Source organism: Peromyscus maniculatus, chromosome 1, assembly GCF_049852395.1.
Source record: "Peromyscus maniculatus bairdii isolate BWxNUB_F1_BW_parent chromosome 1, HU_Pman_BW_mat_3.1, whole genome shotgun sequence".
Classification (NCBI taxonomy): domain Eukaryota; kingdom Metazoa; phylum Chordata; class Mammalia; order Rodentia; family Cricetidae; genus Peromyscus; species Peromyscus maniculatus.
Genome location: NC_134852.1, coordinates 194,208,857 through 194,235,843, shown reverse-complemented (window position 1 = coordinate 194,235,843; position 26,987 = coordinate 194,208,857). Strand labels below are relative to the sequence as shown.

Here is a 26,987-nt window from a genome sequence, read left to right as displayed (position 1 = left end):
ATAAGGGCTTCTTGAGCCTGACCTCCCCCATCACCAAGGCAGACATAGAAGCTACTTATCTTTACAAATCAAATGCCTTTATTTTTGCTCCTTCTGCAGCACGTGAGAAATGGCAGTGACCTTGGCAATAGGCTTAGTGTCTCTGTCCCATTCAGAAGCCAGAATTTCAACATACCTGATGAATCTTTTCCCAAAGTGAAAGAGATGGTTGCTAGCCCCAGTGCTGTGACCTAGAGGGCATCAGAGTCAGCACTGGACAAGGTAGCTATTGCCTGACCCCTTGTCTGGGGCTAAAACTTGTTTGCCTGAGTAAAGGGACATCAGTCCTAGGATTTCTCCACATTATCTTCTTTTTTTTTTCTTTTTGGTTTGTCGAGACAGGGTTTCTCTGTGTAGCAGTCCTGACTGTCCTGGAACTCCCTTTGTAGACCAGGCTGGCCTGGAACTCGGAGATCGGCCTGCCTGCCTCCCAAGTGCTGGGACTAAAGGCATGCGTCACCACCGACTGGCTGTATCTTGTTTTGAGGTGGCCAGAAAACTGCTCTTGGGTTGTTCCTTAAGTAGTACTCTAAGGCAGGCCTAGTGGCTCTTTATGGTCATGGATTCCAAGAAAGCTGCCCTTGGAAGCTCTTGAGAGAGACATATCAAGCATCATGGTCAAGTTGTGGCTCACACGGCCATCACAGAGGCTGAGTGAGCAGTCACCCAGGGAGGAGGATCCCAGCTCATTCCATTCCCGTGGGGTAAGTGACTAGAAGGTAACAGCACCCGGGTCAGCCAATGCCTGTGGGAAATGACCAAGAAAATGTCTCTTTAGTACTGAGTTCTTGGTTGTCCTTCCTGTGCAAGCAGACATCAAACACAAAGATGGAAGTTCTAATCTCTATCTGAATCTGAGAACATATCCTCTGGGGTTTGCTGGGAAGTGGTGGTACAAGAGATGGCAAGCAGATCTCTTGAGTTCCAAGACAGCCAAGGCTACACAGAAAGGCTACCCTGTCTCAAACAGACAAAAGAAAAGGTTTTAAAGAACATTTAAGCACAAAGAGAGCATGTGATGTTAGGGAAGTTTTATGTGGGGGGTGGGGCTTAAGAAGTTTGCACATACTCTTCTGTAGGTATGGGCTTCTCCATTCTAGTCACTTATTTTTGTTTCAAGATAGGGTGTCACTGTGTAACCCAGGCTGGCTATGAATTACTGATCCTACTGCTCTGGTCTCCGAAGTGCTGGAATTACAGGTGTGGGCTGCCATACCCAGCCAGGTCTTTTAAGAAGGCACTGCAGGCACACTGGTGGGTGGAATAAATGTAATGAGGATGAGGCAGAGAAAGGAAAGTACTCTATTCACCTCATTGTTCCTCTTTCAGTAACTGTCAGGGATGAGATGGGGTGGGGTCATCAAACCCGATATTCCTGCCTGTGACTTCCAAGTGCACAGGATTAGAAATGCACAAGTGTGCCTGGCCTGGTAATTTGCAGTTTGAAAAATGGTTTTCTCTAGTCTCATGGACTGAATAGATCTAGCCTCATACTGTTGTAGGACCTCTGCAACGTGTAGGTTACCCCAGTCTCTCACACTGTTGGCTTGAACTCCAGACATACTGTACTGCCATACAAGTAAAAGATGACTCCTGACTACAGCCCACCTCTATGCCCTCCCTAAAAACTGCTCTCTCAGTACTCTTAGGCAGTCATCTTGAACATCATCTCAAACCAGTTTTAAGGGTTGTAGAGGTGGCTCAGCAGTTGAGAGTACTTGTTGCTCCTGTAGAGAACCCGGGTTTGATTCCTAGCAGCCACATAACTTATAACCATCTACAATTCCAGTCCCAAAGGATCCATCCAGTGCCCTCTCGTGATGACCTCAGGCACCAAGCATACACATGATGTGCATACAACAAATATTTCCTTGAATTTGTAGCTTTAGCCTCAGGCCCTGATGGTTCAAATAAAATGGTTATGCTATTCCTGAGGATGAAACCTAATTACAAACTCCCAATGGCACTAGCCACATTCTGTGCTTCTGTGAATAGACCATTTTCCCTGTCATGGGAGTTTGGTTCCACAGCACTGTCTGTCTTTACCTTCAGCCCAATTACAATCTTTGCTTCTGAGTATGGACCATCTTCCCCATCACAAAGTCCTGTTGCATAGCACTGCTCTGTCTACTTTACCTTCCTGTATCCACACCTAGGAACACCTTCCAGTTGTCCAAGCAGCCGTAGTTGTAAGGATTCCTAAATACCTAGAGACAAGGAAAATACATTTCTACAGACCTCTTCTTAATCTCCTTGTCATCTTGGAGATAAGGATAGAGCTCCAGTAAACAAAATTATAACTTTTTATGATGTCTGTCAGCTGGTTGTGATGATCCATGCCTTTGACTGGTTAAGAGCACTCCGGAGGTAGATGGCCAGACAGTCTATGGAGAATTCCAGGCCAGCCAAGACCACATAATGAGACCCAGCTTAAACAAACAAAAGAAACAAAAAACCTAGGAACTTGTCTAGTCAGCTCTAATCATGGCCTGTTTATTCGATGTAGGATCAGTTACCCACCTGCTCACCCAAGTCCCCTCTTCCCCACTCACTCTGCCCTTGGCCTGTAACCGACGTCTCTCCTTCTTGTTGATATGCCTTTCGATGCTAGTCTCACCCCGACTGATGAGAACAGCATGCCATATGGTTAGGGCACCAAGAGCCAGTGCCACAGAACTAAGAAAAGAGACAAAAATGGATAGAAATTAGAAGCTAGAAAACAGTGGGAAATGGAGCTTGTGGTTATGACTAGCTCATAGCCTCTCTGCCTCACTTATCTCATATATGGTCTAGGTGAACATGTATTCTACCTCTTAAAGATCTGTTGAAGTAAGCTGGAAAAAAATTGGTGTGGGAAGGAAGATAGGAAAATGAGTACTACTGAGAAAAATGTAAATTTTCTTAAAATGCCCATACTTAGAAAATAATGGAGGGGCTGGAGAAATGGTTGACTGGTTAGGAGCACTGGCTGCTCTTCCAGAGACCTCAGTTCAATTCCCAGCACCCACACGGCAGCTCACAACTGTCTAACTCTAGTTCCATGTGACAGGACACCAATTTGCAAAACACCAATGCATATAAAGTAAAAATAAATTAAAAAAAAAGATGATGTAGGGCTGCAGAGATGGATAAACAGTTAAGAGCACTGACTGTTCTTCCAGAGGACCCAGGTTCAATTCCCAGCACCCACATGGCAGCTCACAGCTGTCTGTAACTCCAGTTCCAGGAGAACCAACACCTGTGGCAAAACACCAATGCACATGAAGAAAAAACAAAAACAGAAAATAATAGAGGGCCAGGTATGGTAGTGCACACCTTTAATCCCAGCCCTAGGGAGGCAGAAGCAGGTGGATCTCTGAGTTCAAGGCCAGCCTGGTCTACAGAGTGAGTCCCAGGATAACCAGGGCTACACAGAGAAACCCTGTCTCAAAAAAAAAACCAAGGGGGGAAAAGTAGTGAAGAATCATACAAGCACAAGAGGTTGGACTAGGGGTTGGCAGAAATTCATACTTCAACTCTGCAACTTCTAGCTATACATCGTAGGACAAATCCCTTTACTCCTCTGAGTTTTCAATTTCCCTTCTCAGTAAATGGAATCACCTGTTGTGTGGTTAGGAATCAATAAAACAAGAGCTTAACTTACTTTGGCACATAACAAGCACGATTGCATTAATAACCAGAAATGCTATAGCCTTACTGTTCTCTGCCCCAAAATATTGAAGAGAAGCACTCTGCCAGCCTCAATTAGACTAGGACAACGGCAGTTTACTCAGCCCTGTCTTCCCTGTGTGTGGGTACCTACAAATGTTTCCCTCCCTTAAAACTACCAAAACTGAGTTAAATACCTGCACAGGAACCAGAGGTAGACAAGACTCTTGTGAGTTATTCTTTCTCGAAAGGAGAAGGTAGGTGGTGGAGTCTGCTGGTAAGTCTACAAAAAGAAAACAGCAAAGCCTGGCTCCCTTGCTCTGTCAGTCTCCAGCACTGCCACCAGAGCCCCAAGCACCTACAGGCAGGAACTAATATACAACTAGGCAGATAAAAACGGGGATTAGCCGGGCGTTGGTGGCGCACGCCTTTAATCCCAGCACTCGGGAGGCAGAGCCAGGAGGATCTCTGTGAGTTCGAGGCCAGCCTGGGCTACCAAGTGAGCTCCAGGAAAGGCGCAAAGCTACACAGAGAAACCCTGTCTCGAAAAACCAAAAAAAAAAAAAAAAAAAAAACGGGGATTAAAGCCACAGAGGAAACCAGACCAGCAGCCAGATGGGTGGACCAAGCCCAGTGGCACCATCACATGAACAGACAGTAGAGCAGGTCTGCACAAGATAGCCAAGCACAAAAGGAGTAACTGAGCTTGTAGGTTGACAGCAATAATGGGACTCCAGGGGAAGCCACTCTTCTCTCTAGCCAACCACATTTCCTTCTCTGTGTGGCTACATCCACAAGAGAGGTCTATACCTGGCATGGACTAACAGGGGGGGTGTATGCTGTGAAAAAGCAACAGGAGTGCAATATACAAGTCCAAGATGTGCACAGAGTAAGGGGTCCTAAAAGAAACAGGGAGGGGAAATGATCCTGAAGCTGCTGGCCTAGCGTGGTGTCTACCCCTGGAACCCCATTACACAGACTAACATAGACCCCTTGCTGCTCAGGCCATCCTGAAGGCCGAGTCCAGGCTCAGCCCAAAGAAGTGTTAATGGGATAGATGACTTAGAACTGCCATACCAGAGACTTATAGTTTGCCCCCAGGCCACTTAGTCTGCCATGACAGCTTCCTTAGAAACTGGTCTGGTCTGGCAGCTAGCCTGTAAGTAAACTAGCAGGCCCTTTCACCTAATTAACTCTTAAACCCCAGGCCTGAGCAGCAGGAGGCAGTGGCGTGGAGACTGCCCACCTGGTTGGCAACTGCCTGTAGTTTGTTCTTGTCAAGCTGTTTCATTTTCTAAGGGGATGGAAAACAGTGCTGGTTATACTCTCGGGCCACTAACACAGGGAGCTACCAACCCAATCATCGGGGAAAGGGTCTGTTCTGCTGAGTTTCTCTCTTCCTAGCCACGGGCTCACCTCGATGGCAGCGTAAGCCTCCCGGAAAAGGTCCCAACTTCCGTAGCTACAGTAGACACAGCCCAGAGTCATGAAAAAGCAGAAAGAGAAGAAGTAGCGATGGTTATAGTGGCCCACACAGTTGTTTAGCCAGGCTGGTGGAGGAATGATTAAGGACAAGATCAAATATAATTTGGGGGTGTCCAAGCCCCTACAGCTCATCCTTAGTTCATGACATCACCCAAGCACAAAGGCAAGAAAATAGAGGGCAGTTTCCCAAGGTTAAGGTAAAAATTGTCTAAGCTTTTCAGAGCTTTCAGATTCCACCAAGAAATCTTAACCACCTGCAAATATTCAGCCTAACTCAGGTTAGACAGACTTCTGCATGGAGAGACAAAACAGAACCCGCAGTTGTATCTGGTGCCTCCAGCCACAGAGGCCCAAACACCTTTTGATTGACAAAAGACCTGCCAGAAAATTCCTTTCTCCTACAAGATCCAGTCTAGAAAGAATGTAAATATTCTGCTCCCCACAAAAGATGGTAAGCCCCCAACAATGCCTCTCCTACTACTTCTCATGAGCCATTATTCTCTAGAGATTAATGCTAGTTAGAAAGCCTTGATTGTGACTATGAACCCTGTGTGCAGTGAGTGAGTGCTCTGCAGGTAAAACCGACGGTCTTGGCTGGGTCTTGGGCTGAAGAGCAAAAGGATACGGCAGTGATGATCCATCTTCAGCACACACCTGTGAGGGAGGGACACAGGCTCTGTTACGGTGGCCAAAGATCTTGAGATGTCAGTGACAATCCTTTCCTACTAGGATCAGCATCTTGCTGAGATGGAAAGGGCACAGACTCTGATGACAGCCAGGCCTTCCTTCAAACCCAGTTCTGTTGTTTACTGGCTAGGTGACAAGGAAACATCTCGTCACCTCAGTTTGTACAGGTAGCAATAATGCCTCACTCACAGGATCGTCCTGAAGACTGGGTGTCAGCAGATGGGAAGCACAGTGCCTAGATCTTAATAGGTACTCTGATACACAACTAGTTCCAGGGCCCGGTTTTGTCTTAGGGTTACAGCAAGAGGGCCTCAAATGAGGTTTACAGCAAAGCTAAGACCCACCTATTACAGATGCTGCAGTGGTGTGTTCGGGCTGGTTTGGGGTAAATGCACTTCTTACAGATGGAGACGGTAGCAATGTCATTCCTGCCCTGTGCAAATTGAGAAGAACATCTTGACCACTGTAGCACCACAAGACTTCTGTCCCAAAAGATTGCAAGTCACTCTCCCTCCCATTAATGGAACCGGCTACCATAGCGTGCAACTCTGCTCCTCCCCGTTCCCCAGTGGGGTCCCACCTGGGGTGGGTATCCAGGAGGAGTGGTGATGGCCTGGTAGTAATGGAAGACGATGAGGATCAGATTCCAGTGACTATAGAAGAAATGCCAGCAGAGTCGTGGGACTGAGTAGGTTCGAAGGATGAGGGGCAGGACACACAGATAAGCAATGGCCACAATGGACCCAGTCAGCACGATCACCAGCACCACAAACACCTGCCAACACCAGTGAGGTCAAGAAGACACCATGAGAGAGCTATACCCATCAAGACTCAGGAACTTCCCTGGGCATGGCAGGTTGGCTTCCAAAGCTTAGTGTGAACCCATCAGAAATACCCTCTTCCCCCCAAAACATCCCCTCTCCTGGGCTCCCTGGGCATCATCACTTACCACTCCGAACCAGCGGATCACATTGTCCACCAGCCAGTAGATAGGCTCAAAGGCAGCATCAACAGCAGTATCACTGCCTCCAAAGGAATTGTAGAGCAGGGAGCGCAGGCAAACCTTGCCATAACGCCAGCGCTGGACCAGGCCCCGGAGCAGAGGTGGGCAGCGACGCCTGTAACCCAGGAGCAGGAGGAGACGCAGACAGAGGCGGGCTGGGCCCAACAACAGACTCCGCTGGCCCCGCATGGCTCCTAGGAGAATATACTAATATAAGGATCCAGCCTGAGCCTTGTCCCACCTTACCCAAATGAGAAGGCTCAAAACATCAACTTAGGGGACTTCTCAAGACTAAGGCCTAATTAGGATATTAGGCTAGTCCTCAGCTGTGGAAAGACAAAAAGGTCACTTTTCTACAGAATTTCTAATGTCACTGTGCCAACTGTATTACAGAAGATAGGGACGGAAGGTTCTGAGGCTATAAAGGTAGTAGTTACGTTACACTACATGATTATGCAGCAAATCCCAGGTAATTTACACCTGAACGGCCACAGTAAAGGGAGAAATAGTTGGCTCCAAGTCAGAGGCGTTCTTTTGTGTGTGTACAGCACATGTGTAGAGGCCAGAACTGGGTATCAGGGGTCTCTTCCCTAGTTACCCTCCACATACTTTTTTAAAAATTTATTTTATGAATGCTTGCTTGCATGTATGTACATGTACCATGTGTGTGCCTGGTGCCCAGAAGCCAGAAGAGGGTGTTAGATCCCTTGGGGCTGAAGTTACAGATGGCTGTGAATTGCCATATATGTGCTGAGTCTTCCGCATGAATATCAAGTGCTGGGCTGGGCACGGTGACATGCACCTTTAATCCCAGCACTCGGGAGGCAAAAGCAGGCGATCTCAAAGTTCAAAGCTAACCTGGTCTACAGGGCGAGCTCCAGGACAACCAGAACTACACAGAGAAACCCTGTCTTGAAAAACAAAAATAATAACAGTAATAATAATAAACAGCGCCAGATAGCGGCAGTGCATGCCTTTAATCTCAGCACTTGGGAGGCAGAGCCAGGCGGATCTCTGTGAGTTCAAGGCCAGCTCCAAAACTACAGGGAGAAACCCTGTCTGGAGGAAAAAAAAAAAATGAACAGCAACAAGTATTTTTAACTACTGGACCATCTCTTCAGCTAACCCCTACACCCATCCCTGTCACATACATACACCTCTTATTTTTGAGACAGGTTTTTTCACTAAACCTGAAACTCACCAATTCAGCTGCACAAGCTCCAGGGAGCCACCTGTCTCTGTCTCTCCGGCACTAGGATTAGAGACAGACACACTTGTCTTTTCACATGCGTTCTATGGGATCAAACTTAGGTCACCATGCTTGTGGAGCCATACTTAAACAGCTAAGCCAGCTCCCCAGCTCCCTGCGGGGTTTTGTTGTTTTGGTTTGTTTGTCTGCTTGTTTGTTTTGGAGAAATCTGTCTGGACAGACCATGGAGTAAAGCTTAACCAACATAAACAAAACTGCACCCCTGTATCTTCCTAAGGCACTGAGGCAGGGGTGGGGGTGGCCAGGTCCAAGGACCGCCTGCTTGCTCTGTAATACACAGGATCCTATCCAAGTGTTCCTAATCCATCTGGGCTGAGGTTACAGGCCAGCCAGATGACATGATTCTTTGTTCCCCGTTAGGACAGTCAGCCACCACTTGCATGACATAAGATACTCTGTCTCCAGTTCCACTCCCAGCCCTAAGCCAGGATTATAGCAGTCAAGGTAACTTCAGGTATTCAGAGCGTAAGATAAGTGGTAAGAGGGAGCTGCCCCCTTGGGAGCTTGTCCAGGTCTTCTCTGATTAAGCAGCACTTCTGTGACTGATGCTCTCAGCCCCAAGCTTCCCAAGCACCTTCCTGGCTCTCAGCACTCTCCATGGCTCCTCTTAATGTGCCTCCATCTCTGCACTGGGCCCAAGCAATGAACACAACTGTGGACCCGGAGACTCTCACAGACTTTCTACAATAGTCTCCTTAGCTGCCTAAACTAATGTTTCAACGCTGGACAGGGAATAGTGCTTTGTCCTCAGCAACCCCACTGACTTATTTAACAGGCAGCTCATAACCCAGCAGAAACTAGACTCGGTTACTCTGCTGTGGAGATGGGTGTCAGTTCAGTAACTGGAGTAATGGACTCTTCTTGCACCCCGGTTCATCCCCACAAAAGGCTTTTCAAAGAAAATAGTTAATTACTTCCTTCCACAAGCTTGGGAACCAAAAGGTGAAGAGAAACCCTGCAAAAAAGGCCTTTAAGAAAACTGAAGCCTTGTGGGGAGAGACTTATAGACACTGCACCAGGGGAAGAAACTAGCCTTTCCATCCCGAGAAGCCAAAAGAATTAACAGGAAATGTAGAAAAGAAAAACTGAGGCGGGCAGTGGTGGTGCTTACCTTTAATCCCAGCACTCAGGAGGCAGAGTAAGTTCCAGAATAGCAAGGGCCACACAGAGAAACCCTGTCTGCTCTCCCCTCCCCCACAAAAAAAAGGAAAAGGAAAAGGAAAAATGGAAAGCATCGTACTTACACCATCTTTGAGTTGGGACTGCTATTACTTAGACTCATGATTTGGAAAATCATGAATTTTGTAGCTGGCCACAACCAAGTATAAGAGTGGGATGGATGGGGGCTGGAGAGATAGCTCAGCGGTTAGGAGCACTGGCTGCTCTTCCAGAGGACCCAGATTCAATTCCCAGCACCCACATGGCAGCTCACAACTGTCTATAACTCCTGTTCCAGGGGATTCAACATTCTCACACAGACATACATGCAGGCAAAACACCCATGTACATAAAATACAAATAAATAAATTTAAAAAAAAAAAGTCTTCAGAGACCCTCTTTTAAAAAAAAAAATGGGATGGAGCTACCTGCCCCACACGAGTGTACCACTGCACATTCTCTTTTTAGGAGTAATGGAGGATGTCCTAGTTGCTGAAATACTTTTTATAATGATAGTGTGCAAAACTCAGATACTTTCCTAATTCGTAATAAATGCAAATTATGTCACCTAAGAGCTATTATGATCAGTCTTTAAAAAATCCTCAAAAAGCTGGGCGTGGTAATGCATGCCTTTAATCCCAGCACTCAGAAAGCAAAAGCAGGTTGATCTCTCTGTGAGTTTAAGGCCAGCCTGGTCTACACTATGAGTTCTAGGACAGTCAGAGCTACACAGTGAGACCCTGTCTAATAAAAATCCTCAAAACTAGCCAGGTGGTGGTGGTGGTGGTGGTGGTGGTGGTGGTGGTGGTGGTGGTGCATGCCTTTAATCCCAGCACTCAGGAGGCAGAGGCAAGCGAATCTCTGCCAGTTTGAGGCCAGCCTGGTCTACAGAGTGAGTTCCAGGACAGCCAGGGCTGTTACACAGAGAAACCCTGTCTTGAAAAACAAAAAATAAAATAAAAATCCTCAAAACTGAGGTGTATGTACAGCTGGAGGCAAGAGGATCAGAAGGTCAAAATCACCCTTGGCTACAGAGCTAGTTAGCGGCCAGCATGAATACATGAGACCATGTCTTAAAAAAAAAAATCAGGGATGGAGAGATGGCTCAGAGGTTAAGAGCATCAGCTGTTCTTTCAGAGGTCCTGAGTTCGATTCCCAGCAACCACATGGTAGCTCACAACCATCTGTAATGAGATCTGGTGCCCTCTTCTGGTGTGCACACATACAGGCAGAACACTGTATACATAGTAAATAAATCTTTAAAAAAAAAAAACCTTAGAAAATCAGATTGTCAGTCACCTCCTGCATTCTTGATTCTGCATGAAACGCCTACTTCAAAGGCTAGATTGACCAATTCTCATCTACTTGTACCCTATTTAGGGTACAATTCTTTCCCAAAGTAGTCCCAGTTACTTCTTTCTCTAAACCTTAAATTTTTTTTTTTTTTTGTTTGTTTGTTTTAGGGTTTCTCTATGTAACAGCCCTAGCTGCCCTGGAACTCACCGAGATCTAACTGTGTTTGCCTCCTGAGTGCTGGAATTAAAGGCGTGCATCACCATGCCTGGCCCAAACTTTATTTTTTTTTAATACATACAAATGCGTATCTGCACATACATACATACACACACACACACACACACACACACACACACACACACACACGTTAAATCAAATGCTTATAAACATCTTAGCATAATACCTGGCTCATAGAAGCCTTCAATAAATACCTGTTGTTGAATGAATGACCTGGACAGACACAAAACTGGAAAGGCTGGTCAGCTCTACAGGAGCCAGCAAGGGCACTCTTGCCAATGTGACAACACCAAAGTATTTGCAGCTCTCATTCTTTCTGATTAGTAAAGAAATAGAACCGTTATTAGAACCGTAGCACTAAAGAGCAATGATACATTTTAGAGGGCAAATCAAACCAGAAACCAAACATGTAATGTGGAAAGCTGATCATGTAAAGTTGAAAGATGCTGATCAAATCTGAGTGAACAAAATGTAAGACCCTGCAGGCCCCATCCTCACTTTAGCTAGTGGGATATGGGGATATGAGGATGCTAGGAAAGGATGTATTGTCCACAGGCCAAAAGTGAAACAGGTTTTACCTCAGGAAAGACAGAAAAGACAAAAATTTTAAATCTAATCATGGCAAGAGGGCATGGATGACCTCAGAGTGAATGGGCAAGCACAGTCCCTTCAACCCCTTAATAGTGCCACCCCTCAGTAGTTCCCACAGGTCACAGTGGCCATCTGCTACCAGATTAGAGATTAGCAGGCAACAGCACTCCCCTAAATCACCATCTGTGTCCCAAAAAAGCCTGATAGGCAGAGAGGGAAGGGGAGAAAAGAATAAATTCCAAAGCCAACAGATGAAAGTGCGGTCAAAGTCATGACAAATTTCATCTGCCCAAAAAATGCTTGCTCCCCCTGACCTCTGCCACCTCAAGCTGATGTCAGACTCAGACATCAATAAATCACAATATTCCATTTATGAAGACTTCTTTCCCTGATAACATGCTAAGAAGAAAGGAAGAAGGAAAAGGAGTGGAAATGTTAGCCGGGAGCTGCTCATTCACAGTTAAGGAGGGGCCCACACTAAAGTATCTGCCTGCAAGGGAAGAATCTGTGGTTTTACCAAACCAGAAAAAGGTTGTTTCTAAGAGCAGCGGAGTCCAACTATGATGGGCTCAGGTTAAAAAAAATAGTCTTAGGCTTGTGCTGTCTCGAATTATCTTCGAGACTTTGGACAAGCCAAACCCTGTCTCTGGATCTGAGTCTCCAAACCAATGAAATGGGCAAGTTGGAGCGAGCGGCAGATCGGGGCTGAGGTGGGCGCAGGAGGGCACAAGCACTCAGGACGGGGCGTGGAGAGAACAGGAACTTGAACTTCAAGGCCTGGACACCTGAAACTCGGGTGGGAAGCAAGCGCCGCGCCTTCGCCCTTACCTGCCTCCTGCCAGCTTCTCACTCAGCCAAATCAGTCCAGTCGCCCTGCCCGCCGCTCAGTGCCCCCAGCTCCAGCTCGGGACCCGGGCCGGGCCAATCTCAGTCTGACCCACCATGGCCCGCAGCCCGCAGCACCAGCCAGCAGACCGGGTCCCGCCGCCGGCCCATCATCAAGCTGCGCAGGCGCGAGTCCCGGAGCCCGCAAAGGTTCCCCCAGAGGTCTGTCCCGGGGCAGCCTGGGAAATGGAGTCGCTCTCACCGCGCGCGGTCAAAGGCACCAATCGCTGCACGCGTTACTGTGGGGCCACTCCTCTAGTTAACCAATGCACACTCGGCTTCGTTTTCATCCGGGTTTTGGACAGCGGCAAGCATGGCACCACCCGTGAGATACTGCATCCCCGGTAAGTGAACGGTCTCTGTACGCAGCCCCAGGCTGGGTGACAACCAGCTTCTGGGTGCCCGTGGTTGATGTAGCATTTCTTCTGCAGGTGAACGTCTGTGTAACTTGGAGGAAGGCAGCCCCGGTAGCGGCACCTACACCCGGCACGGCTACATCTTTTCGTCTCTGGCCGGCTGCCTGACGAAGACCAGCGAGAATGGCGCGGTAAAGGAAGCGGTTACCCAGCGCGCGTTCTCCCTCAGACGGCCACTGAGTTCTGGTCCTTGGGCGCAGGCACTGCGGACGCGTCTTTGGCGCCTCAGCAGCAGAACGCTTTGGGGTCTCCCATCTCTCCCAGCTGTGATCCCAACACTGTGCCAAAACACAGCCGCTGCACACCAGTTATGCTAATCTGACTTGGTTAGGATGCACTCGCAGAAGGACGGAGGGGTGGGGGGGATGCAAATTGAGAGTAGCCCAGCCATCAGAGAGCTTCTTCTGGTCCTGCATCTCGACTATCCCTAACCTTGAAGTGGCTCTACTTGCCCCCACCTCTGTGACATCAGCGTAGTGCTGGCGATTTTCAGTGTCCTAATGCTCTAAGCTCTCTCTTGCCTCGAAGCCTATGCACGTGCCGTCTAAGTGGAACACACTCCTGCTCAGCCCCTGTAACTAACCGCTTTTAAATAGCTTCCATAGGTAGTCGAGTTTTTTGTTTTTTTTTTGGGGGGGGGGTTCTTTCTTCTTTTTTTTTTTCCCCTTGTAGAAGCCCTTCTGGACCCACTGGTTGAAAGAATGGGGTTTTGGTGGGAGTAGGATTGTTACGCGCAAGAATCTTCCTCCAGAGTACTTATTTAAATGTGTTACTCTTGATTACATTTACTCACTATAGTCTTGCCCACCTAGACTTTTAAGTGTAGCCATGCAGAGTGGTACACGACTGTATTCCGTCTGTCTGTTTATCGACTCCATAGATTTCTCCTGAGCACTTCCATGTGTCTTGCACAGTGCTACTGGGGCTGGGCTACCTGTGTCCTGCACAATGCCATTGGCTCCTGGGGATTTAATCATGAGCCAAACACACTCAGGAGGCACGGCACAAATCATAAACAAATGCACACTGTGTTTTGCTTGGAAACAGGATGTCTTCAAAAGAATTGCACAGTACAGTGCGAATATGTCACAGGCTTTATGACCCTTGTTCTAGATAGTGAAAATAATGTTTAGGTTGAATCATCTTTAGAATAAGTAGAGGTGGAGGAGTGGAAAGAATGTGATTCTGACGTAAAGAACGGGTTAAACACTGGACCTTTGAACTATAACCTGTCTCTGTGCTCAAGCTGTCTATGTATTATTTCTCATGCAGTTATACATAAAGCGTTTCTACATTCAAAAAAAGGACAAATACGATAAAATTGTATTACATGAAATATGAAATATACAAATTCATATAGACAGAAAGATCAGACATTATCTCAGTATGGAGAAGAAAGGAATATAGAGCAATGATTTCCTAAGTACAGAATTTCTGTTTTGATTGATGGAAAAGCCCCACACATGGACAGTAGTATCAGGACATAATATCATGAATGTAATAAATCAATACAATTAATGTAATTAGTGATTATCATAAATATAGTTATTGAATGAATACTGCGAATGCAATCAATGAATACCACAAATGTAATTAATAACATGAGTGTAATTAATGAATATCATGAGTGTAATTAATAAAAAAAAGAATGGGTTAAACAAACTATTTGAATTAGGAAGAAATTAATAAGTTGGGGAAACAGCACAGAGCAAGAGAGGTACTGCTTTTTTTGTTCAAAGACAAGACTCAGTTACATTAATTGCCATTATGCCATGTTCAAGAGAAAACTCAGACTGTTCCTTTAGATAGGATAAAACAAGAATTGCCATTCTATAACATCTAATTGTAAATTCTCTCTTGTGCATTAAAAAATAAAAATAAGCAGAATAACTGGAGGAAGGAATCAAGATATCCATAAGCAATATGATTGTATACCAAGAAATTCCAAGAGCATCTTCAAAAATTTAGAACTAATCAGAAATATTCATATGAAATATAGCAGCCTAACTTTAATGGTCTCTTGTCCTCTTTATTTCCTAAGCTTTTTTAAAATATTTTTAAAATATTTATTTATTTTATGTATATGAGTGACCTGTCTACAGGTACATCAGAAGAGGGTATCAGATCCCATTACAGACGGATGTGAACCACCACATGGTTACTGGGAATTGAACTCAGGATCTCTGGAAGAACAGCCAGCACTCTTAACCGCTGAGCCATCTCTCCAACTAATGTCCTGTGCTATGGGTTACAAGTATAACTATAGTGTGCCTGCCCTTGTGACCCCACCGTTCTAAGACAATTCTGTATTATTCGAAAACTGCCGTTATCTTTACCCAGCACTTACTTAACCAGTGCATCGACTTGTTTACTCTCTTCATAGCTTCCTGTGGTGTCTGTGATGAGAGAAACTGAGTCCCAGCTACTTCCAGATGTGGGCGCTGTTGTCACCTGTAAGGTGAGTTGATCTGAATCTTTGTGTGTCACTAGCTAGATGGGGCTGTTTGAGTGTGTGAGTGTTAAAAGTTCATTTTCAGGGACAGGCATGATGGCTCACGACTTTAAGAGGCAGAGGCAGGTGAGTTGGAGGCCAGCCTGGTCTACACATCAAGGTCCAGGACAGCCAGGGCTACAAAGAGAAACCCTGTCTCCAAAAAAAGAAAAAGAAAAATTCGTTTTCAGCCAAGCATGGTGATTCACATGTATAATCTCAGTATTTCGGAAACTTGAACAGTAGTTCAAGACCAGAATGGGCTACAGAGCGAGACCTGGCGCCCAACGCTAGCCACATTTAAGTCCTCAGTAGTAAGGTGTGGTTAATGACTGCCATATTGGTTGGCACATGGCAGCTTGCCTATCTGGGACATTTCTTGGTTGATGGTTAATATGAGAGGGCCGAGATCATTGTGGGCGGTGCCACCTCTAGGTGGGTGGTCCTGGGTTGTATGAGAAAACAGGCCCGGCAAGCCATGGAGAGCCAGTGAGCAGCGTTATAAAACGCTGAGCTAAGAACTTAGGTCTGTGTGGACAAGTATTCTACCAGCTGAGCTCCATACTCAGCTATAGGGGATTTAACAGGAGGTACAAATTAATGCTGTATGTACCAAGTGCCTATAATGTTCAGTATATTCCCTCCTCATCTCCATCTTCTACCAATTTATAGTTTATTTATAACTTTCTATCATTCTCCTTCCCTCCTTATCTCCTCCCTCGCTTCCCCATCTCTCCCAGGTCTTATAGAGCCCAAGTGGCCTCAGACTTACAGTGTAACAGAGGATGACTATTTATTGATCCTCTTGTCTCCATCTCCTAAATGCTGGGATTATAGGTGTGTACCACCCTGCACAGCATCATTCTTCTCTCTTTATAAACTATTACAGGAAAAAAATGTGTTATTCTGAAAATATCACAAAGGCACAATGACCTCAATGTCAGGTATTAACTAAAATGTAGATTTAAGTTTCATCCGCAGACTGGTTTCTTAGTAAGGACTGGTAAAGGTCTGGATTTGTTACCATATACTGTATATTTGTGTAAGATTTAGTAGGCTTTTTGTTGTTATTGTTGTCTTATTAAATTTTGAGCCAGATGGTGGTGGTGAGCATCTTTAATCCTAGCACTCAGGAAGCAGAGGCAGGTGGATCTCTGTCCTACAGAGCTAGTTCCAAGACAGCCAAGGCTACGCAAAGAAACTCTGCCTCTACCCCACCCCTATCCCCCCACCTACTCCCCCCCAAAATAGAGTTGTCTTGCTAAGTTGTTGAGGCTGCTGTGTACACTTGCTATGTAAACCAAGCTGGTTTCAGTCTTGAGTCCCTCCTGTTTCAGGATCTGTTATAACTTGGATTGTATTCTAGACATTCACCACCACATCACATCTAATTTAGGCTTGGATACTTTCTTAAGATCACTACTGTATATTCTCATTTGATTCCCGTAGTAACACTATCAGGTAGCCACTGTGGCTTTTAGCCCACAGATACTTCTTAGACAGAGATAAATAGGTGCTAACTTACTTAAATTGGCTGGATAAATGGCTCTCGGGTTAAGAGCACTTGCTGCTTTCCAGACGCCCACTTTGAGCAGTTCACAGTTGCCTGTGACTTCAGCTTCTGGGGGATGGATATAACACGTCTAGCCTCTATGGGCACATGCACTCAGGTGAACATACCCACATAGAGACACACACATGGAGAGATGGCTTAGTGGTTAAGAGCACTTGTTGCTCTTTTGGGTTCAGTTCCCAGCACCAATGGGTAGTTCACAACCATCTATAACTCCAGTTCTAGGAGATCCAATCCCCACCTTCTGACCTGTGGACACAGGGCACACAGGTGGTACCCATATATACATGCAGACAAAACTCTCATTTCATAAGATAAAATAAATCTAAAACTAAAACCGAATAAAAACCCTTTAATTGGGGCTGGAGAGATGACTCAGAGGTTAAGAGCACTGACTGTTCTTCCAGAGGTCCTGAGTTCAATTCCCAGCACCCACATGGTGGCTCACAACCATCTGTAATGAGATCTGGCACCCTCTTCTGTGTAAATAATAAATAAATAAATAAATATTAAAAAAAAAACCTTTAATCTACTTAGTAGGGTTAATTGGACTAAAATCCTAGTAATTCTTGTTTCCTGCTCTAGTTCTTTGAATAACCAGTAGCTGATCCTTTGATGCTGATCCTGTCTCTGTTCCCTAGGTCTCTAGCATCAACTCACGTTTTGCCAAAGTACACATCTTGTATGTGGGGTCCACACCACTAAAAAACGCTTTTCGAGGAACTATCCGGTAAGATGTATTCTTGTGTTTGTGTTTGCCTCAGCACCAGGAGTAAGGCAAGGATAGTGGGGAAGACTGGCATTTGTGGAGCAATTACAGCTCTTTTTCCTGCCCACTTTAGTCTCCGAATGCTTTGCTTATTGCCATTTATCCAGAGAAAATGTTATATGAGCTGCAAGAAATGAAAAATGTTAGTAATAAAAGAGGATTTTAAAGAGAGCAAAAGGGGGCTGGTGATACATCTCAGTTGATGGAGAAGCCCCAGATTAGATCCTCAAGAATGACATAATTCTTGCATAGATGAGAAGTTCAAGATCATTGTTGGCTATATACCAAGTTCAAGGCCAGCCTGGGCTGCACAAGATCCTGTCTCAAAAAGGACTGAAGAAAGCTGTAGACTAGCAATGTCAGGATAAGCCAAACCAAACACAGTAGAAGCCTCTTAGGAAGTGCTTTCATGTGCTTTTTTCTTAGTATTTTGTTCGATGTATATGGGCTGACTCACATACTACAGCACACATGTAAAGGTCAGGATAATTTTGTAAAGTCAGTTCTCTCTTTCCATCTTGATGTGGTTCCAGAAACTGCGGGGCAGCTACCCACCAACCCCACAGTTCCCCAGAGTTTTCTTGAGTGAGAGCAGCAGGAAATATTAGATAGAAGGATTTAGATTGTGGAGATAATACAGGAGAGGGCCTGGAACCTATTCCAATGGGCCCTGACTGTCTCTGCCCTAAGGTATTTATAGAAATGCCAAGGGGTGGAGCAAAAGACCCCCCCCAGCCCAGCCAAGTGCAGACATCTCAGACAGCTGCACTCAGGCCTGTGGTCCAGTCATCCTCTCTCTGCAGACATGCTGGGTAAAGCCACTAGGAACCTGAAAATGGGCTCCCACAAGAAACTTAGCTGATCATCAGGCTTAGACAGCAAGCATTTGGGGCCCCTGAGCCATCTTGCCCACCCACGGTTTTTTTCTTTCTTTCTTTCTTTGTTTTGGTTTTTCTTTTTTTCTTTTTTTTTTTTTTTTTGTTGTTGTTTTTTTTTTTTTTGTTTTTGTTTTTTTTTTTTTTGTTTTTTTTTTTGTTTTTCGAGACAGGGTTTCTCTGCGTAGCTTTGCGCCTTTCCTGGAGCTCACTTGGTAGCCCAGGCTAGCCTCGAACTCACAGAGATCCGCCTGGCTCTGCCTCCCGAGTGCTGGGATTAAAGGCGTGCGCCACCACCGCCCGGCTTGTTTTGGTTTTTCAAGACAATGTTTCTCTGTAGCTCCAGCTGTCTCACTCTGTAGACCAGGCTGGCCTCAAACTCACAGAGATCCACCTGCCTCTGCCTCCCTGAGTGGGTGATTAAAGGCATGTGCCACCACTGCCCAGCCTTTATTTTAATTTATTGTTTATTTTTTATTTTAATATTTAGCCTTGGCTAGCCTTGAACACAGAAATTTGCCTGCCTCTGCTTCCCATATGCTAGGATTAAAGACATGTACTACGACGTAATTTTTATTCTTTAATATTGATTGAACCCAAGGTTATAAGAAAATTTTGTGGGCTGGAGAGATGGCTCAGAGCTTAAGAGCACTGGCTGCTCTTTGAAAGGTCCTGAGTTCAATTCCTAGCAACCACATGGTGGCTCACAACCACCTAATGAGATCTGGCGCCCTCTTCTGACCTTCAGGGATGCGTGCAGGCAGAACACTATATACATAATAAATAAGTAAATCTTTTTTAAAAATGTGCTTAGATGCTGAAGAAAGAAAAGAAAATGGGTACAGACAGTCACAGAAGAAAAAGAGCTTAAAAATAATAAAGTCTTAAAAAAAAAAAATTTGTGGAGGAGCTGGAGAGATAGCCCAGCAGTTAAGAGTACTTGCTGAGAGCCAGGAGTGGTGGTGCACACCTTTGATCCCACTGCCGGGGTCCAATCTCGACTCCGGTTCAGGTCCTGAGATGGGGAAGGGGTGGCAGAGCCAGGAAATTCTGACCACCAGGTGGATTGCACTCAAGTGGCCCCAAATAGCTTGAGCCATCTTTATTTATACTTTAACAGAGTTTTTCCTACCAGGGTTACATGAACAGCTTTACTATTGGCTTCTATTTTTGACTTTAAGATATACATCATAACTTAAGGAATACATCATGATCATCACGAAAGCCCTCATTGTTCCCCTTTGTGCTTCTCCCACTACACCTTCCCACCCCTGCATAACCTTAGTGTAGACACGGAGGTCAGCGTTGCTGCAGGCTTCACTAAGTATTGACGCAGACACATCTGCTCTGCAGCACTCATGTCAGCTAGAGGCTACCTGCGGTTACAAAGTTCAAAAGTAATAGACATGGGCAAAGTGCTTTAAGGACAACAATGTTCAAACCCAAAGAGTTCCTTCATGTCTGCAAGATATGCTTTTATACAGTTCCCCTTTCTACAGGAGGGTCCCATGTCTCAATCTCTCTGTAAAGGCAGACTTGGATAAGGCACTCTTTCCACCTCGATATACCATACTTCTTCCCTATACAATACTAATAGAAGCTCCTGTGTATGGTAAAGATGGAGCCACATTTTACATTGCATTTTCCCCGTTGGCTCATACTAGATCCTATCATTGATTCTGTAGGCTTGCTGTCCAGGGAACTTACTGTCAGCAGTTGGCACTATGTGTATTCCTGAGGCTTTTCCCCTCTTCTGTGTGTGCATGCCCTGCTCTCCTTTCCAGAACTGTGAGACATGGTTAATGTTCCAAGTGCTGTTTTCTCATATGTACCTAACTGTCTCTATTGAGTCAGGAAAGTTCCCAGGATTAGGAGTTGTAGTTAGTAATTCCAGAGAAGAGATTTGAGAAGCATTAGCCCCCTGCTGAAACTTGGGGGGAACATTTGAGAAAGAACAGAGTTTCCAGGGGAAATTACAGCTGTTTCATGTATGACTGAAAAAGTAAAACTAAAAACTGCCCAAAGAATCACCAATATGAGAGAGAAAAGAGCCTGCAAGCTGCATAAATTTTGCAAATTCCTATGCTGTCCTGTGAACTACTGGTCCTTGCCAAGTGAGAGTCCATTTCCACAGGTGCCTTGCCCTGAAGAAACCCATTGGACAGGTAGTCATATGCTGATCCAAGACTAGGCTTCGGGCTCCCAATGTCCCAGCACTCAGGAGGCAAAGGAAGACAGATCTCTGTGAGTTTGAGGCCAGCCTGGTCTACAAAGCAAGTTCCAGGACAGCCAGGGCTGTTATACAGAGAAACCCTGTCTCAAAAAAAAAAAAAAAAAAGAGTACTTTTGACCCAGGTTCAATTCCCAGCACACACATGGTAGCTCCAGTTCTAGAGGACCAAACAGGCATGCATGTAATCCACATATGTGCCCACAGGCAAAAAGTTCATACATAAAGAGTAAATAAATAAATAAAAGAAAAAATTTGTGGGTGAAATGGTAGATTGTTGTGTGGCTTCTTTGAAAAGAAACAATTATGCAATTAGTATAGTATAGGTGAAGTTTTTTAATTTTTTTTTTTTAACAAAAGTCCTATAGTTGGACTGTCCTTAAATTTTCCATATGTAGCCACGAATGACCTTGAATTTCTGATAATGCTTTTCCATTGTCAAGAGTTATCAAAACTATTGTTCTGTATTGTCCAAGAAAGGGTATATGTTTTATTATTTCCTAGGAATCAATGGGTAATTCTTTCCCACAGATAACTAATCGTTCTTTTTCTTTTTTTTTTTCTTTAAATAAATATAGCAAGGAAGATATCCGAGCAACTGAAAAAGACAAGGTTGAAGATTGGTGGTTTGGGTGTTTGTTTTTGTGTGTGGGGGGTTCTGTTTTTGTTTTCCTATGATTTCAAGAATTTTGCTTTAGCTATACGGGGGTGGTGCATTCCTTTAATCCCAGCACTTGGAGGTAGAGCAGGTGGATCTCTGAGTTCAAGGCCAGCCTGGTCTACAAAGGAAGTTCCAGGACAGCCAGGGCTGTTACACAGAGAAACTTTGTCTTGAAAAAAAAAAAACAGAATTTGGCTTTGAAAAGTATTATCCCCAGAACTGGATAAATGACTTGAACATTTAAGAACATTTGCTGTTTGTCCTGTGGAACCATGTTCTGTTCCCAGCACTCACACAGTGGCTCACAACACCCTGTTGTTCTAGTTTTAGGGGATCTGATACCCTATTTTGGCCTTCATTGGCACCTGTATACATGTGGTACACATAACATACATTTATGATAAATCTAAAATATGGATGGATGGATGGACGGACGGACGGACGGGCAGGCGGACAGTAGCCAGGCGTGGTGGTACATGCCCACCTTTAACTCCAGCGTTCAGGAGGTGGAGGCAGGCAGACCTCTTGAGTTTGAGGCCATTCTAGCCTACATAATTAGTTCTTCCTCAGCCGGGACTTTAAAGTAAGAACTTGTCTCAAAACAAACACACAAGGAAGGAATTATTATCCCAGGGAATTTCAGAAATCCATAAGAATGTAGAGTCTAAGGAAATTTAATACATTTCTTGCTATAACATATGAAATTCATATCACCCTCCCTTTCTTCCCATACAAGATTTTTTCACTCAGTTGACCAAATGTTTAGTCTCCTATTATCTCTAAAATTATTATCTAATCATTGTGGCACATGTCTTTAATTTCAGCGCAGAGGAAGTAGAGACAGGTAGATGGAGCCCTGTGCATGTAAGGCATGCCTGGTCTACATAAGTTCCAGGTTAACTAGGGCTACATAGAAAGACCCTCTCCAAAAAATAATAAATAATTAAAAGGTATTTTTAGGCTAGGCAGTTGGGCAAGTACCTGCTGGGCAAGCATAAGGACCTAAGTTTAGATCCCTAGTCACCATGTAAAAAGTGGGGCACAAATGTATGTTTATAACCCAGGTGCTAGGGTGGAGAATATGGAACAGGAGGAACAGTAAAAGACCCTGTCTGAAAAAATAAGGTGGAACTGAGCATAGTGGAGCATGACATTAATCCCAGCCCTTGAGAGGCAGAGGCAGGCAGATCTCTGAGTTCAAGATCAGCCTGGTGTAGATAGAAAGTTAAGGACAGCTAGTGCTATAAAGAAAGACTGTCAAAAATAGAATAAGGTAGGGAGTCACCAAGAAAGAACCTGATGTCAGCTCTGACCTCCACACAAGTGCACATCCTTGTACATGAGTATATGTGCCCCGCACATACAAACTTTATTGTCGTGAGATAAGATCTTGCCATATCGCCCAGGCTGGCCTTGAAAGTTGGTGTTTATTTATTACTCCTCAGGTGCTCCTCAGATGCTCCTCAGGCTTCCTGACCCAGTTATGCTACCTTTGTATAAATCAGATTCCTGATCAAGTTACTCAATTCAAATTCTTTTATTAATACGATGATACTGAAACAATGAACATTTGAATTGACATAATGATGGCACCTCTGCCCTGGGGTTAGAAAATAGCCTGGCTCTGCTGGGTGGTTAATAATTTCGTGTAGACCTAATTCATACCTTTTATTCCTGTTTGTTTTTTCTAGGTTGAAATTTACAAGAGTTTCCGCCCGGGTGACATAGTTTTGGCCAAAGTTGTATCCTTTATTCCATTAGCTTTCTGGATTTTTGTCACAGGAAGAAATGAAACCAGGCACAGTGGCACATTATGTAATCCTAGCAAGCACTTGGGAGGTGAAGGCAGGAGGATCAGGAGTTCAAGGCCAGCCTGGGATACATAAGACCTTGTGTCAAAAAAGAAAACAAGGGCTAGAGAGATGGCTCAGTGGTTAAGAGCACTGCCTGCTCTTCCAGAGGTCCAGAGTTTAGTTCCCAGCAACCACATGGTGGCTCAGAACTATACATAATAAGATCTGGTGCCCTCTTCTGGCCTGCAGACAGAACACTGTATACATAATAAATAAATCTTTTTAAAAAAGAAAGAAAGAGAGAGAGAGAGAGAGACAGAAAGAAAGAAAGAAAGAAAGAAAGAAAGAAAGAAAGAAAGAAAGAAAGAAAGAAAGAAAGAAAGAAAGAAAGAAAGAAAGAAAGAAAGAAAGAAAAAACAAAAAGTTAAGGCAGTGGTGGCGCACACCTTTAATCCCAGCACCTGGGAGGCAGAGGCAGGCCCATCTCTGAGTTCGAGAACAGCCTGGTCTACAGAGTGAGTTCCAGGACTGCCAGGGCTACACAGAGAAACCTTGTCTTGAAAAACCAAAAAAAGTACAAGAACAGGAAGTGAAGCGGCCTAAGGCAACAGCACGTGGGGCCCCTCTTTTCCTTCACTGGTACCGTGTGACTAGATCTCCCTCGGTGATGCACAGTCCAATTACCTGCTGACCACTGCTGAAAACGAATTAGGGGTGGTGGTAGCCCACAGTGAATCAGGTAAGTTGTTCCTGATCCCTAGTCTGTTTCCCTGGGAACCGTGGTTGTCTAAGAAGCAGTAGGGACACACATACTTACATGTGATATAGAAAACAATATTTTGATAATTATAGGTGTCACCATGGTGGGTCCCATAGAATTTTAACACCTAGTGCTAAGGTGTAGCTCAGTGGGAGAGCACTTCCTTAGCTTTCACACAACCCTGGGGCCAATCCCAAGCCACCAAGAAATCACAAGATAATGTCACCTAGTGATGTCGCTAGCTGTCTTAGTATGTGTTGAGTTACACACTGATGTTTGCCCAGTGTTGGAATCTTACCTCTCAGAGCATGTCCCCACTGTTAAACAACACATAGCTCAGTAAGTAAGTAAGGTTAGCGTGGTTCCCCTAAATGTCAGAGAATAGGTAACTGCCTCCATATATCGTGGAATAAAAGAGGCTTCTTTATTTTTCCTTAAGTGAAGCTTTTTCCCTTAATGCTGGGGGTGGAACCCATGGTCTTGCATATGCCAAGAAGCATTCTACAGCTGAACCACGTTTCCATGTCGAGCTGAAAAGAAAAAAAGCCTCAGCAGAGTATTTGGAGTCACACCTCCAACACTAGCTTTTGTCTTTTCCCTTCTAGGTGTCCAGATGGTTCCCATCAGCTGGTGTGAGATGCAGTGCCCTAAGACCCACACTAAAGAATTCCGGAAAGTGGCCAGAGTGCAGCCTGAGTTCTTACAAACCTAAGCACACTTTACCCCAGTGACAGAGTCAACTCTTTCCAAGAGTACTAGTGTGAAAGAACATCAGGATGCCATGGTCTTTATTAAGGGATCTGCAGTCAGCTCACAACCACCTCTTAAAAAATCTGCCAGAAATACATTCATGTTGTAACGAGCACCCAAGGCCCAGGCAGCCGAGACAGGAAGATTGTTAGTTCCCAAGTTTGAGAACAGCGTGGGCTAAGTAAGACTCTCAACCAAAAATATAAAAAAGAAAATGTACTCCATTTGAAACACTATTCTTGAGAAACAGTGACTTTTTATTCTCTTGGCTGGTGAATCTTATTTAAAGACATTCAGCAAACAAAACCATGTTATATTGGAAATAGCTTATGCCTTTATAAATATGTATATATGTATTTTGCTATGACTGGGGGAAAAAAAACATGCTTTTCATTTGTTAGTGGTGTAATTTTCTTATTTCTTACTTATTGTGTGTTTTATGAGACCAGGCCCAGCTTTTTCATGTGGATGCTTGGGATTTTAACTCAGGTGCTCATGGTTGGATAGCATCGCCCTTACCTCTTTTTTTTTTTCTTAATTTTTATGCTCATTTTATATTTTTTGTTTTGTTTTTGTTTTTAATTTCATTTTATTTTACAATATAATTTAATTTTACATATCAGCCACAGATTCCCTTGTTCTCCCCCCTCCTGCTCCCTCCCCTTCCCCCCAACCAACCCCCCATTTCCATCTCCTTCAGGACAAAGACTCCCCCGAGGATTGAGATCAACCTGGTAGATTCAGTCCAGGCAGGTTCAGTCCCTTCCTCCCAGGCTGAGCCAAGTGTCCCTGCATAAGTCCCAGGTTTCAAACAGCCAACTCATGCAATGAGCCCAGGACCTGGTACCACTGCCTAGATGCCTCCCAAACAGATCAAGCCAATCAACTGTCTCACCTATTCAGAGGGCCTGATCCAGTTGGGGGCCCCTCAGCCATTGGTTCATAGTTCATGTGTTTCCATTTGTTTGGCTATTTGTCCCTGTGCTTTATCCAACCTTGGTCTCAACAATTCTCACTCATATAAACCCTCCTCTTTCTCACCAATTGGACTCCCAGAGCTCCCTGGGGCCTGGCCGTGGATCTCTGCATCCAGATTCCTCAGTCCTTGGATGGGGTTTCTAGCACGACAATTAGGGTGTTTGGCCATCCCATCACCAGAGTAGGTCAGTTCGGGCTGTCTCTCGACCATTGCCAGCAGTCTATTGTGGAGGTATCTTTGTGGATATCTGTGGGCCTTTCTAGCACTTTGTTTCTTCCTTTTCTCATGTGGTCTTCATTTACCATGGACTCCTTTTCCTTGTTCTCCCTCTCTGTTCTTGATCCAGCTGGGATCTCCCGCTCCCCCAAGCTCTCTTTCCCTCAACCCTCGCCCTTCATTACCCCCACTCACGTCCAGGCTGTTCATGTAGATCTCAGCCATTTCTCCATCATTTTGCCCTGACCTCTTAAACCATCTCCACAGCCCCCACTCTCACTGTTTAGAAGATGAACTTGCAGTGAACTCTCTCAGTGTGTTTTTCTCGTTGTTTTGTATTTTATGTGCACCACATGTGCCCCTGGAGGCCAGAAGTGGATTTACAGGAGGTTGTGAGCCCCCAAAGTACTCTTAATCACTGAGCCAGCTTTCCACCGCCAGTCTTTCCCACTTTTTGTTTTGTTTTGATTTTTGAGATAAGGTCTGATTACAGTGTGTAGACCAGGCTGGCCTCACTCACAGAGATCTGCCTGCCTCTGCCTCCCAAGTACTGGGATTAAAGTCATACGCCACCACACCCAGCCTCCAATCTCATTGTGTATGTATGTCTGTGTGTCTGTGCCAGCCATTGGGTCAAGTACTTTATATAAACCCCTCAGTGACACACATTATGCTTAGTGAAAACTATTGGGCATGTGTGGTGATTAAAATTGCACATGAGTAGTTCTGAAAATGTTTGCTAAACATAGTATTATTGTGACAGGTATCCCGGGAACTGTTACCTCTGAATTGACCGTAGAGATATTGCTACCTTGTGAGAGGGTCAAGGGGGGTTGGGGAACGAGACCAAAAGCAATTGTGAAGACACTGGGTGAGTGTGAAGGTCCTCCATCCAGAGAGCACCCTGGCAAATGCAGAACCAGAAATCAAGGCCGAAGTTTGGAGGAAATCATAGCTATGCATTACTCGTGAAGAGACTGCACGTGGATGGCTCTTGTTGACATGTTCAGGAACGTGCAAGCTCAGTGTTTTGTCGGTGATGGAGGTGAGCTCTGGATTGAGGCTCACCTGGTTTGGTAATCTCTAGTTGTCAACTTCAGCCGATTAGTATGTTTTGTTTAGTTTTATTTATTTAGTGTGTGAGTCTGTACTATGTGTATGAGTGTGGGCACGTG

The 26,987-nt window shown here is 44.9% G+C and overlaps 2 protein-coding genes across 9 annotated transcripts; one reads left to right on the top strand and one right to left on the bottom strand.

Annotated features, from left to right (window-relative positions):
- Positions 1-55: 55 nt before the first annotated feature.
- On the bottom strand, positions 56-12,734 carry Zdhhc16 (zDHHC palmitoyltransferase 16). 8 transcript variants are annotated; one of them, XM_006990461.4, is made up of 12 exons: positions 12,243-12,734; positions 11,018-11,139; positions 6,809-7,056; positions 6,440-6,634; positions 6,204-6,292; positions 5,798-5,826; positions 5,104-5,237; positions 4,934-4,981; positions 3,885-3,970; positions 2,592-2,715; positions 2,176-2,246; positions 56-784 (listed from the first exon to the last, which is right to left on the bottom strand). In XM_006990461.4, exons 3-12 carry the CDS (start codon positions 7,049-7,051, stop codon positions 670-672), a joined length of 1,134 nt encoding a protein of 377 aa, XP_006990523.1. In that variant the 5' UTR covers positions 7,052-7,056; positions 11,018-11,139; positions 12,243-12,734; the 3' UTR covers positions 56-669. The 8 variants fall into 8 exon arrangements, with proteins under 8 accessions (XP_006990523.1, XP_006990524.1, XP_015864244.1 ...); XM_006990462.4 differs by lacking the exon at positions 4,934-4,981; XM_076563110.1 differs by lacking the exon at positions 4,934-4,981 and having other exon boundaries at positions 367-784; positions 6,204-6,287.
- Exosc1 (exosome component 1) lies at positions 12,532-25,017 on the top strand. Its single transcript, XM_006990460.4, has 8 exons — positions 12,532-12,643; positions 12,731-12,846; positions 15,099-15,173; positions 17,421-17,509; positions 21,232-21,265; positions 23,006-23,056; positions 23,762-23,846; positions 24,473-25,017. The coding sequence occupies exons 1-8, from the start codon at positions 12,613-12,615 to the stop codon at positions 24,577-24,579; spliced, it is 588 nt and encodes a 195-aa protein (XP_006990522.1). The 5' UTR covers positions 12,532-12,612; the 3' UTR covers positions 24,580-25,017.
- The last annotated feature ends 1,970 nt before the right edge of the window (positions 25,018-26,987 follow it).